Below are 13,732 nucleotides of genomic sequence, written 5' to 3'. Positions count from 1 at the left end.
GACAGCCACGTAATTTGTATGGTGGCCTTCTCTCCATCCACTAAGCATCTCCTGTGTATGTGCACACAACATCTTTAGACTCCCGCATACCTGCCAAGCTTTGTAAGGAAGATACTTAAGGACTTGCCGGTGTCTTTCAGTTCTGAAGCGCTTTTCTTGGGTATCTTTTCAGACGTTTTCTGTGCACTCCTGCTGTCGTCTTAACCAGCAGCAGCTTTTATTACATTTTTACATACTACATGCATCCTGAAGCATTACATGTATATACTATGTATTTATATGTGTGTGTGTGTGTATATATATATATATATAATATATATATACACACAGTATGTATATATGTGTATATGTATGTATGTGTGTGTATATATATATATATATATATATATATATATATATATACATATATACAGTGGGGCAAAAAAGTATTTAGTCAGTCAGCAATAGTGCAAGTTCCACCACTTAAAAAGATGAGAGGCGTCTGTAATTTACATCATAGGTAGACCTCAACTATGGGAGACAAACTGAGAAAAAAAAATCTAGTTACATTGGTCCCAGCTCTCTGCAGTTCATTCACTAGGTCCCCCCCGCGTGGTTCTGGGATTTTTGCTCACCGTTCTTGTGATCATTCTGACCCCACGGGGTGGGATTTTGCGTGGAGCACCAGATCGAGGGAGATTATCAGTGGTCTTGTATGTCTTCCATTTTCTAATTATTGCTCCCACAGTTGATTTCTTCACTCCAAGCTGGTTGGCTATTGCAGATTCAGTCTTCCCAGCCTGGTGCAGGGCTACAATTTTGTTTCTGGTGTCCTTTGACAGCTCTTTGGTCTTCACCATAGTGGAGTTTGGAGTCAGACTGTTTGAGGGTGTGCACAGGTGTCTTTTTATACTGATAACAAGTTTAAACAGGTGCCATTACTACAGGTAATGAGTGGAGGAAAGAGGAGACTCTTAAAGAAGAAGTTACAGGTCTGTGAGAGCCAGAAATCTTGATTGCTTGTTTCTGACCAAATACTTATTTTCCACCATAATATGCAAATAAAATGAAAAAAAAACAGACAATGTGATTTTCTGGATTTTTTTTTCTCAGTTTGTCTCCCATAGTTGAGGTCTACCTATGATGTAAATTACAGACGCCTCTCATCTTTTTAAGTGGTGGAACTTGCACTATTGCTGACTGACTAAATACTTTTTTGCCCCACTGTATATAGGGCCTTGCGAAAGTATTCGGGCCCCTGGAAATTTCCCACATATCATGCTTCAAGCATAAAGATACCAAATGTAAATTTTTGGTGAAGAATCAACAACAAGTGGGACACAATTGTGAACTTGAATTAAATTTATTGGTTATTTTACATTTTTGTGGAAATTCAAAAACTGAAAAGTGGGGAGTGCAATATTATTCGGCCCCTGTAACTTAATACTTTGTTGCGCCACCTTTTGCTGCGATTACAGCTGCAAGTCGCTTGGGGTATGTCTCTATCAGTTTTGTACATTGAGAGACTGAAATTCTTGCCCATTCTATCTTGGCAAACAGCTCGAGCTCAGTGAGGTTTGGTGGAGATCATTTGTGAACATAAGTTTTCAGCTCTTTCCACAGATTCTTGATTAGATTCAGGTCTGGACTTTGACTTAGCCACTCTAACACCTGGATACGTTTATTTGTGATCCATTCCATTGTAGATTTTTCTTTAAGTTTGGGATCATTGTATAGTTGGAAGACAAATCTCCGTCCCAGTTTCAGGTCTTTTGCAGCTCCAACAGGTTTTCTTCAAGAATGGTCCTGTATTTTGCTCCATCCATCTTCCCATCAATTTTAACCATCTTCCCTGTCCCTGCTGAAGAAAAGCAGGCACCACCCATGATGCTGCCACCACCGTGTTTGACAGTGGGGATGGTGTGTTCATGGTGATGAGCTGTGTTGCCTTTACGCCAAACATATCGTTTGACATTGTTGCCAAAAAGTTTGATTTTGGTTTCATCTGACCTGAGCACCTTCTTCCACATGTTTGGTGTGTCTTCCAGGTGGTATGTTGCAAACTTTAAACAACACTTTTTATGGATATCTTTGAGAAATGGCTTTCTTCTTGCCACTCTTCCATAAAGGCCAGATTTGTACAGTGTACGACTGATTGTTGTCCTATGGACAGACTGTCCCACCTCCACTGTAGATCTCTGCAGTTCATCCAGAGTGATCATGGGCCTCTTGGCTGCATCTCTGATCAGTCTTCTCCTTGTTTGAGATGAAAGTTTAGAGGGACGGCCGGGTCTTAGTAGATTTGCAGTGGTATGATATTCCTTCCATTTCAATATGGTCGATTGCACAGTTATCCTTGGGATGTTTAAAGTTTTGGAAATAATTTTGTATCCCAATCCGGCTTTAAACTTCTCCACAACAGTATCACGGACCTGCCTGTTGTGTTCCTTGGTCTTCATGATGCTCTCTGTGCATCAAACAGAACCCTGAGACAATCACAGAGCAGGTGCATTTATACGGAGACTTGATTACACACAGGTGGATTCTATTTATCATCATTAGTCATTTAGGACAACATTGGATCATTCAGAGATCCACAATGAGCTTCTGAAGTGAGTTTGCTGCACTGAAAGTACAGGGGCCGAATAATATTGCACTCCCCACTTTTCAGTTTTTGAATTTCCACAAAAATTTAAAATAACCAATAAATTTCGTTCAACTTCACAATTGTGTCCCATTTGTTGTTGATTCTTCACCAAAAATTTACATTTGGTATCTTTATGTTTGAAGCATGATGTGGGAAAAGGTTGAAAAGTTCCAGGGGGCCGAATACCTTCGCAAGGCACTGTATGTATGTGTGTGTGTGAGTGTGTGTGTGTTTGTGTATTTGTGTATATGTACAGCAAGTCATTTATACTTCTAAATGAGCGCTTTTTTGGCAGATTTCGGAGCATACTCTCTTGAGCGTCGTGAGCTCTAGGAGTATGTTCACACCTTGTATGGATTTACAGTAGGTACAAATTTCTATTGAAACAATTGGCAGGTGATTAAAAAACAGAACAAAAAAGTGTTATAAACTGCACTGGGCTGTGCAAAGTATATGGTTTACCTGGCTTGTAGAATTTATCCAGCCTTGCTTTTGGGGATTAAGCAATGGCATAACTACCAATTAAAATAACTGTTAGTGCAAATATGCCTGGGACTCTTATACTAATGAATGCTAAAGCCTGATTGGTATGTAATCTATCATTGCACACATTACATACATATCTTTGTGAATGCCGTCAGTGCTAATCATGCTGACTAAGCCTTGTATCTGTCTCCGACCTATTTTTGAATATTCAAGCCAGCATAATTGATTTCTCTCCTTTATGCTGATTCATTTACCGTACTATCGTCACCATATTTTCAGTTTACCTATTTTTTCTGATGAGGTTAGGCTGGGTTCATAGCTTGTTTTATCTAGACGTTCATATAGCTCTGACATGTCCACAGGCCCCTATGCTCCCAGAGTATTCCAAAACAGTCATTTTGGGCATTTATTATAACTGTATGCATCAACATAATTTTTTCAGTTTTTGTTTTTTTTTACTATATGGGAATTCCGCTACAGGAGGGGCTTAGTAAAAAAAAAAACCATGTACCACACAGCACTTGGGTTGTTTTTTTTTACAATGGGAGCATAGGGTGTATACCCTATTCTTTATGTGGTACTTTGTGGCCTTCCAAAAATGTCGGCTCAAGATGTGATCACCACCCTAGGCTATTCAGGCACATTAGATAACGGTCTGCCAAACATTCATTTGATCAAACCTCTAGACTTTGGTGAACCAACCATCTATTACAGGGGTCTCAAACACGCTGACCACAGCCCACATGCGGCCCCTGAAGCTCCGTTGTGTGGCCCTCAGGCTCCTGTGACGATTGCGTCCAGTGGGCCCGCTGTTGTCAGCGCTTCTTTTCAACTGAATGTGCGTTCTCGGACTCACATTCAGTTGAAATGTATTGCGGCACAGAGACCAGCTCTCTGCACTGAAATACCAGCCACTGGCCAATGAGGAGCTAGTAGCTGACGCCAGCATCCTGGCACGGTCACACATGACGCCATTGCTAAGCTCCTTGGCTGTTAAGGAGGAAGAGGTGAATATTCGCCACGTGAGGGAGGTCAGGAGAGAAGAATTTTTTATGTGAATGTAAAGAGCAGCATAATGATGGATATTGTTACAAGAAGGGGGCAAAGATGGGAAGATTACTATAAAATGGGATAAGGATGGAGACATTATTATAAAACAGGGGACAGTATTACATAATTGGGGCATTATTACAGGATTGGAGACATTATTAAGGAATGGGGGCCAGAATATGGTAAACTATATTACTGTATGTGGCCAACTGAGTGTGAAAAAAAGGAAAATATTAAAATATTAAAAAAAAGAAAAAAGTCTGCAGTACACATTTTTTTTTGGTGGCCCAATGTATAGCAAAGTGTGATCTGCTTCTTTCTCCTACTGGGGACTACTGTCCAAAAGAAGTAGATGGGAGTCCAGCTTCACGTTCACGGCAAATACTTTATTCCAGGGGCGGACACAGACTGTAGTGGGCCACTGTGCAAGAAATTTTTCTGGGCCCCCCCCCACTACTAGCAGCAGATCCGGCAGACTTCCGCACCTCTGCCGCCTAACAGGCGACTTGTGGCACCGATCCGGTAAGCCCCATTCATTCTCTATCGGGCTTGCGGCCGGTCGCGGCAAGTGCATTTGTGCTAGATCCGCGTTACATGGTGCCACTAAAATATACAGCGGATATGCTGAGTTTTTTTAGAGCGGGAAAATCTACACAATGTCAATTTCTGCTGCGGATTTTCCCACCGTAAATGTACTGTATATCTAATATTGAGGCTATGCAGGGCTGGATATAATATCTGTAGGGTGCTGCTGGGCTGTATTTATTATTTGCCAGTTGCAGCCTCCAAATAACATATATAGCCCACTAGCCCAGCATTGCCTCTAGTTGTTAATATATACAGCCCAGCACAGCCTCCAAATAAAATATGGTATACAGCCCAGCATAGCCTTCAGTTAATATATACAGCCCAGCACAGCCTTCAGGTAATATATACAGCCCACCACAGCCTCCAGGTGATATATACAGCACAGCACAGCCTCCAGTTAATATATACAGCCCACCACAGACTCCAGTTAATATATACAGTACAGCAACAGCCTTCAGGTAATATATACAGCGCCCAGCACAGACTCCAGGTAATATATATAATACAGCCCAGCAAAGCCTCCAGTTAATATATACAGTTCAGCATAGCTTTAAGGTAATAGATACAGTCCAGCATAGCCTTCAGGTAATATATACAGCCCACCACAGCCTCCAGGTGATATATACAGGCCAGCATAGCCTTCACTCCAGGTAATATATACAGTTCAGCATAGCTTTAAGGTAATAGATACAGTCCAGCATAGCCTCTAAATAATATATATAGCCCAAGACAGGCTCCAGGTAATATGTATAGGCACCCCCGTTTCCCTTTGCTTCATAATGCTCTCCCCCAAATGCAGTCTACTTTTGGCATAGTGCTTCTCGCCCTATGTGGCACCCCGAGATTATGCTGCTTCTCCCCATGTGGCCCCCCCAGTTTATGCTGCTTCTCCCCCTAGGTGGGCCGCCTGATTCAGGTTTCTTCTCCCCCCCATGAGCCACCCCATTCATGAGCAGCCAAGCATCTCTCCCAGGGGCCCAACATTCATGAGCAGCCAAGCATCTCCCCCAGGGCCCCCCCATTCATGAGCAGCCAAGGCCATGCTTCTCCCCAGGCCAGGGGCCCCCCCATCCATGAGCAGCCAGGCTATGCTTCTCCCCAGGCCAGGGCCCCCCCATTCATGAGCAGCCATGCTTCTCCCCAGGGGCCCCCCTATTCATGAGCAGCCAAGGCCATGCTTCTCCCCAGGCCAGGGCCCCCCATTCATGAGCAGCCAAGGCCATGCTTCTCCCCAGGCCAGGGCCCCCCCCCCCATTCATGAGCAGCCAGGCCATGCTTCTTCCCAGGCCAGGGCCCCCCATTCATGAGCAGCTAAGCATCTCCCCCAGGGCCCCCCATTCATGAGCAGCCATGCTTCTCCCCAGGGGCCCCCCATTCATGAGCAGCCAATGCCATGCTTCTCCCTAGGCCAGGGGCCCCCCATTCATGAGCAGCCAATGCCATGCTTCTCCCCAGGCCAGGGCCCCCCCATTCATGAGCAGCCAGGCCATGCTTCTCCCCAGGCCAGGGGCCCCCCCATTCATGAACAGCCATGCTTCTCCCCAGGGGCCCCCCATTCATGAGCAGCCAAGGCCATGCTTCTCCCCAGGCCAGGGCTCCCCCATTCATGAGCAGCCAGGCCATGCTTCTCCCAAGGCCAGGGACCCCCCATTCATGAGCAGCCAAGCCATCATGCTTCAGTTCTCCCCCAGGACGAAGTCCCCCAAAATCATGCCTGCCATGCTTCAGTTTTCTCTCCCACCCAAGGACCCCCCCGAAATCATGCCTGCCTCCTCAGTCCCAGTCCCTCAGTCCTGCTCAGCTCCGGTACTCTTACCTTGGCAGGCAGGCAGGGCAGGCCAGAGTCCAGACCAAGAGGATCCACACTGTGTACACTCCACTCTCCAGTCACAGTGTCTGCACTCCGCACATTCCTCCTGACTGAGCTGATGCTATGGGCAGGGCAGGGCACGGCCACACAGACTCAGACAGACACGTGATGTCACACACTGACCTGTGGCTGAACTGCAGCCACCTTCTGGCCGGCGCCACAGGGCAGGCTGTGTGAGTGACCGTCATACAGTCTGTCTTCCCTCCTCTCCTCCCCCACGGCACTGACGCTGCTGGCTGATCTCTGATGATCTCTCACCTCAGCCCTCAGGGCTGGCTCCTCTGCACTGGGCCGCGCTAGCACACAGCCTCAGGAGGAGTCAGACCCCTCCCGTTGCCTCCTGCAGGGGGGCTGCTCTCCTCTGCTCCTTGCTGACTCTGTGGCGTTCGCGTTCCACAAGTCCACATGGCTAATTTGCATGAATAATTAGCCATGTGGTGCTGGAGGGGCCACCTCTCCCCCGGGGCCCCGTGCACTGAACCGGCTGCATGGGCGGTTGGTCTGCCCCTGCTTTATTCTCAGTATGAACGAGTACAAAGACATCAGTGCAGTTAAAATATTCATTATAGAAAAATTAAAAATTGATCTACACATTTCAGATAAACATACCTTTAGTCAACAAGTATTTTTCTGCACCATAATGGGTGTTACAGTTATAACGTTTGAGCATTAATGAGCACGAAAAATTTAGATTTTATTGATTACATGACCAGGACAGATTTTTATTCACTAGTAGTAAAGTTTTTTATTGAAATCTTAAAAATTGTACCCAGTACATATAAGGTTACAAGAATTTTAGGTGTAAACCCAAATACCTCCAAATTTAACCTGTTCATGTAATGATGGCTCTGGCATCTACATTCGGTCTTGTGGAGGTAAACCCTGAAACAAAGCCCGCACCTTACTTTTTTACCAGAATGTTTGATATGTCGAAACATTTTTGTTCAACTCGTAGTTGCACAAAACTGTAGCAACTTTTTTTACATTTTTCATCCTGGTCAGGTTTGCAGCCTTTTTTAAAAGTTGGTGCAGTTCGGCCAGGATGGGGTGTCGCTCCACGCAATGGACAAGTTCATTAAGCAAGAAAAGTGGTGTCAATCGAAAGAAACGTCCTCCAGTCTACGTCTTAATGAATTTGGCGCCTTGAGCCCCAGCACAGCCTTCATTAAGACTGGCGTAGAAATTGTCTTGAATTGGGACTAAATATTCTCTTTGTAGTAGGAGCCTCATTGATTAGGTGACCGTAAATGACACGTTTTACGTCAGACTTCCTGGGTTATGCAACACTCCATGCATACTAAAATTATCAATTAATATAGGCTCTTCACCATAATCGGATTACATATTGTTTGAATTTTTGTTTTAAAGACAGATTTATAGAAAGCCAAAAACAAGACTATCTTATAGACCTAATAGACGGCGTTTACTGATGTATCAGACCACTAGAGTACAGTGACAGGCATTACATCGCCCCACAAGACAGCCTGTAAGGCACCTTGTCCATGTGCAACCCCACCGGAATTTATGATGGTCACCTACCTTTGGAGAATGAGTCTTCCTATGCGAGCGTTTGTGTAGATCTCAGTACTGCGGCTTACACGGGCTAGGAGGACAGCAGCATAGCAACTCCTTGTTCTGCTCTAACCTTTGTACTCCACATCAGGTGTTAACGCTTCTTTAGCAAAAGATTGACTAGTTACTGTATGGAGAAGAATCAAAGCTTCAGCCAATAAGGAAGTAAAAGGACTACCTGATTAGATCTTTGGCTTCCAGACCTCTGGGATAATCAGGTCATTGGTAGGCAGGTCTATGACAGTACTCTGTAGCAGTGAACTTCTCTAATGAGTAATGTTTGCCTGGAGGTGTGTAATTAACTAGGTATTACTTGACGTATATGCAGCATCTTGTGCTATTAATAAGAGAGAGGTGTATTTAATGCATAAAAATGCTAGAAACATTTTAATCTCCTAGTGTATTGTTTGGTGAAAAATGGAAATCTTGAAGAAAAATAGTCTACACCTGTTGACTGAATGCTTGTGTAGGTACTGTCCCCTGCTTTGCTTAGTCCAACACCGGCTCTTCACTGCTTTTCCTGTTGAAGTATTTGACCATAGCGGTGACTTCACATTAGCAGGTCACATCACCGCTGCAGACAATCTGAAGCTCAGTTGCTCAGCAGAGGAAGACTTCTGACCTTAGTGATTGGCTTCAATGGTGATGTGAGCTGTCAACAGGACGGAACCACTGCTGGCAAAACATGGAGAGTCGGCATTGGACCCAGGGAGGGGGAGATACTGCTTTGTTTGTTATGTATATAAAAGCATGTGGGGTCCAGTCCACTTTTTTATAGCGGAAAACCCCCTTTATAATCGGCCAAGTGTTCAGGTGTTTTCTATGCAGTCAGTAATTCTTTTCTCCTTTTTGCTATTGACCCGTTACGCCATCGTCTTTAAATAACTTAATTATAGAAGCACTCCTCTCATCAAAATTTGTATCCTCTTAATATATTGCAATCATCACATTATATAGCACTGCCCTTACAATTGCCCATTTTGCCTTTCTACCCAGATAATACTTCCCTTTTCTCTTAGGTCTATGACATCACATGATTAAAAACGGACTAGCGGAGTCCTTCTAAGCTCTGTATAGAAACAGCAGGTCAATTTTCTATGCATTTGAGTCCCTGCAAAAGTCCCTGGCGGGGGGGAGGTAGCAGCTGGGTCTGTAACTGTGGACCCTGTCACACACAGCGAGATCGCTAGCGAGATCGCTGATTTTGTGACGCATCAGCGATCTTTCCAGCGAACTCGCTGTATGTGACATCCATCAGCGACCGGCCCCCCTGCCGGGTATCGCTTATCGTGCAGGATCGTCCTGGGCCATTTTTTGATCGTTGGTCTTCCGCTGGCCAGCATGCATCGCTGCGTGTGGCAGCGGGAGATCAGCGACGCTGCACGCTGGTGGTATCCAACGTAAACAGCGGGTATCCCGCATGCTGGTATCTAGGGTAAACAGTGGGTATCCATGAGCTGCGCCTCTCTTGAATACCCGCTGTTTACGCTAGATACCAGCTTGCTCGCTGGTCCTGATCGCTGGTGAGTCTGTCTTTGTGACAAGTCACCAGCAATCAGCCTAACTATGTCCCAGCGATCCCATCCATGTCGGATCGTTGATGGGATCGCTGGGACATCATTGTGTGTAACGGGGCCTTATGGGGAATGATAAATGCAGGCACAAGAGACTTCCTGTTTCTACATAATGCAGAGAAAAGAGAAGAATTAGCTGGGTAGAAAGGCAAAATGAGCAATTGTAACAACACAGTATTATATAATATAATGATCATTGCCATATATTAAGAGGATAAAAACTTTGATTGGAGGAGTGCTAATTTAGCAAAAGATTAAGCTATGTTGCAGTTATTTCCCATGCAGTAAACATGCCATTTTGATCCAATAGACTTCTCTTTAAACTGTGGAAACCGCACAGAATTTATGGCCAAGTGTTGTTTGTGTGGAGTGAGATTTGTCTAGATCTTTTCTAATTTTCTGATATGATCTAGATCTCTGTAGAATTATTTCCAGGCAGTCCCTAAATGGCCTTGTGTACAGTGAGTGAATCTGACAAATATCATCTAACAATCACAGCAGCTTGCTAGTCGCTATCTATAAGCGATAAAGAGCTTTGCGGATTTTATCTTGTCGGCACACTCACTGACATAGTTTTATCAGTGTGTAAAATTATTGATTGTTTTCTTGTGTTACAGGAAGGAAGATCAGATTCGAGCGGTGGAGGAGGACATTGACCATGAGAAACAAGCAGCTGAAGGCATTATTAAAAATATGCCAGAGGAGAAGCAAGCCATATACTTCACTATGAAAGCAAAGAATGAGCAGCTTTTAAAGGTGACACTTTTAAGGAGACTTGAAAATGTCTTACCTATTTCAATACATTCCTAGATGTGAACATTAAAACTACAAAAACTATTAATGGTAATTTTGTCAGTAGGATGAACTCTAAGTCACCAATATAGACATGATTGTTGTAGAAAAATGAATAAAATGATACCTTGGTATACTGTATGTGATCTGATGGGTTATTCCAGAGCAACCTTCGCTTTCATGACATGCAAGTGAGCTGTTAAGATCTATGGGCCGGACACTGATCTGCATGAGAACCTGCCTCCAGAGATTGTTACATGAAAAGGGGCATTACTAGTGTGAGACATGGAGATCAGGATAACAAACTGTCAGTCATTACATGTCTGACACTGGTAATGAATAGTTAGCCTATTCATAAATAACTAACAAATCACACTCATTCTTTCTATTGTGATCACTGTAGAAATAAAATGACCGACGCCTTGTTACACTAACGGAAACTTGCCTTAGAATGTTAAAGGGAATCTGTCACCTCAATTTGGCTCGGTATGTAAATGAGTTGTGTCCGGTCCGATGGGCGGTGTTTTGGTTCCTTCTCTCCACCCCTCCTTGGCCGCTGTACGCAATCTTTCAGGTAATTGCCGTAGTTGTCGTCCAGATTACACGCCTGCGCATTGCAATCTCCAATCGTGCGTGCGCAGTATGCTTTGCCCAACTGCAGGCAAAGCCGAAAAGCATTAGTGCGCATGTGCTGGTGAACTATGTCCCGGAACACAGAAATGGTAGCAAAATACTTCCGGGACATAGTGTGGGAAGACTAAAGTGCAACACGAGGGAAAGGAAGCACAAACACTAGGGAAAGGGGGAGTGGAGACCCCTAGGCAGATTTAATATCACCCTGCCTCCCCTACCATCCCTATATTGGTTTCACACACCAATCACCGAGCAGAAACCTAAGCCCTGTCTATCCCTAGAGCTAGACCTTGAATAGGGAAGGGGGGGTGAACACTGGTCAGACTCCACTGTACACTAAAGAGAAGAAGGGAGACAAACAAGAGGGAAGCAACTTATCTTGAGCAGACTCAGAGAGGTAACACCAAACGTCCTCCAACAGCACCAGAGAGGAAGTAAGCTTACTGCTATAGCTCTAAGGCCTCTTTCAGACATCAGTTTTTTGCCATCAGCCACAATCCGTCGAATTTTGAAAAAAAAACGGATCCGACGACTGATGCCACTGGATCCGTTTTTTTCTCATAGACTTGTATTAGCGATGGATGTCCATTTCATCCGTCGAACGGATCCGTCGAAAATTCTTTGTCGGACGGAGACAAAGGACATAGGAACGTTTTTTGTCTACGTCAAAAAATCGGACAGCGATGAATCCGTCACTGTCCGATTTTTGCTAAAATGGAAGCTTATGGGCGCAGAATCCATCGTAATCTGTCAAATGATGTAATCTGGTGACGGATTCCGTTTTTTTAAACTGAGCATGCTGCGCGTGTATGATGTGTGCAGGCTATGTTTGTGTGCGTGTGTGGGGGGGTCTGCCGGGGCTGTACGGGGGTCTGCCGGGGCTATGCGGGGGTCTGCGGGCTATCCGGGGGTCTTCTGGGGCTATGCGGGGGTCTTTTGGGGCTGTGCGGGGGTATGCTACTACAAGTCCCATCAAGCTATGCCTGCTACAGTGACAGTGATTGACACATTAGCCAATGATGGGACAGTAGTAGTCCCATCATCCGCCTAATGTGTTGAATGTTGAAAAAAAAACACATACACACATATACAGTATGGTTCATACTCACCATCTACCCCTAATCCCCGAAGCCCTCGCTCGCCTGAAAAAAAATGAAAATAATAAACAAACAATATACTCCCTGTGTCCGACGTAATCCAATTAATATGATTGTCCCACAACAATCTCCCGTGTTGAGCTGTCACATCAGCTGATGCGACCGCTCTCCAGGGGCTCCAGTGATACAATGACAGAGATAATCTTCCGCATTGTATCACTCCGCCGCCGACAGGTCACTTGAGTTCACTTGTCACTTTGCGGCACTACAGCCTCGCCATAAAGCGAGAGGCTTAACTCCAATGACACACTGCTGGAGGGTTATCTCCAGTCAGTGTGTCATCGGAGGCCTATAGAGCGGTCACATCTGCTGATGTCACATCTCTATAGGGGAGATCGTCGTGGGACAATCGTTATTAATGGGATTACGTCTGACAGGGAGTATATTGTTGGTTTGTTTCTTAAATTTTTTTGCAGGTGATCGATGGCTTCGAATGGATTAGGCATACAATAAAAATTATGAAAAACTGTGTCGTGTTTTATTTCATCAAAATACTTAATTTTTGTGTGTGTGTGGTTTTTTTAACCCTTTCTTACTATAAGATTAATAATGCATAGGCGTCTTATTGACGCCTCTCCATTATTAACCGGGCTTAATGTCACCTTACAATAGCAAGGTGACATTCACACCTTTTACCCCATATGCCACTGCTACACGGCAGTGGGAAGAGAGGGGCTAAGTGCCAGAATTGGTGCCTCATACAGATGTGCCATTTCTGGGGTGGCTGCGGGTTGGTATTTGTAGCCGGGGGGGGCAATATCCATGGCCCCTTCCTAGGCTATGAATATCAGCCCGCAGCTGTCTGCGTAGCCTTTCTGGCTATAAAATATAGGGCGACAGATCCGTTTTTCACAATCTTCAACAGATCCGTTGAGCCAACAGATTGTGACTGTAGGCAAAAAACTGATGTGTGAAAGAGGCTTAAGCCTTCACAAGGAAAGAAATGTGAATATCACCAGTGACTCCTTGAAGCAGACTGGGAGTCTATAAACACCCAGGTTCTGCAATGCCAAACACAGAGACCTTCTGCAGCCAGACACAGATCGACTGTCTGTAGTTCCTGACACGCCCATGACAGCTGACCATCTGCTGTGACCTTGATATAACCAATACCACACTCTGTAGGTTACAGCAGTTCAGCTCCCTACTACATATGCTCACAGGCACTTCTCCTTTTAACATTCTAGAACAGGATTCTGTCAGTGTAACAAGGCGCCAGAAGTTTTAATTTTATAGGTATTAATTCTTTAGACCAAAAAAAAGTGATTTGCTAGTTAAAAGGGTTTAGGAATTTGATTTATAATGGCATTTTCTTAGGTTTTTTTTTATTATTTTTTATATTCCAAGAGAACAGCTTTCATAATGTGGTGTACTTTTACGCAGT

General features: G+C 44.5%; 2 protein-coding genes across 6 annotated transcripts in view; one reads left to right on the top strand and one right to left on the bottom strand.

Moving 5' to 3' along the window:
• LRRC19 (leucine rich repeat containing 19) overlaps positions 1-8,395 on the bottom strand; it is a 28,162-nt gene extending 19,767 nt beyond the window's left edge. The window contains exon 1 of one of the 3 annotated variants that reach the window (XM_073543673.1): positions 8,371-8,395. The gene's annotated coding sequence lies outside the window, so the exon portion shown is untranslated. The other 2 variants (XM_073543672.1, XM_073543674.1) reach the window with 2 other exon arrangements.
• The window catches only part of IFT74 (intraflagellar transport 74), a 181,917-nt gene that overhangs the window by 68,232 nt on the left and 99,953 nt on the right, over positions 1-13,732 (top strand). For all 3 annotated transcript variants that reach the window (XM_073543682.1, XM_073543683.1, XM_073543681.1), the window contains one exon: positions 10,384-10,522. In XM_073543682.1, coding sequence (XP_073399783.1) covers positions 10,384-10,522 — 139 coding nt within the window. The remainder of the gene's footprint in view (positions 1-10,383; positions 10,523-13,732) is intronic.

This window comes from Dendrobates tinctorius, unplaced genomic scaffold (assembly GCF_039654945.1).
Source record: "Dendrobates tinctorius isolate UK_male_01 unplaced genomic scaffold, ASM3965494v1 ptg000134l, whole genome shotgun sequence".
NCBI lineage: Eukaryota > Metazoa > Chordata > Amphibia > Anura > Dendrobatidae > Dendrobates > Dendrobates tinctorius.
Note: the sequence above shows the minus strand (reverse complement) of the source record. Positions and strands in the feature narration are given on the sequence as shown.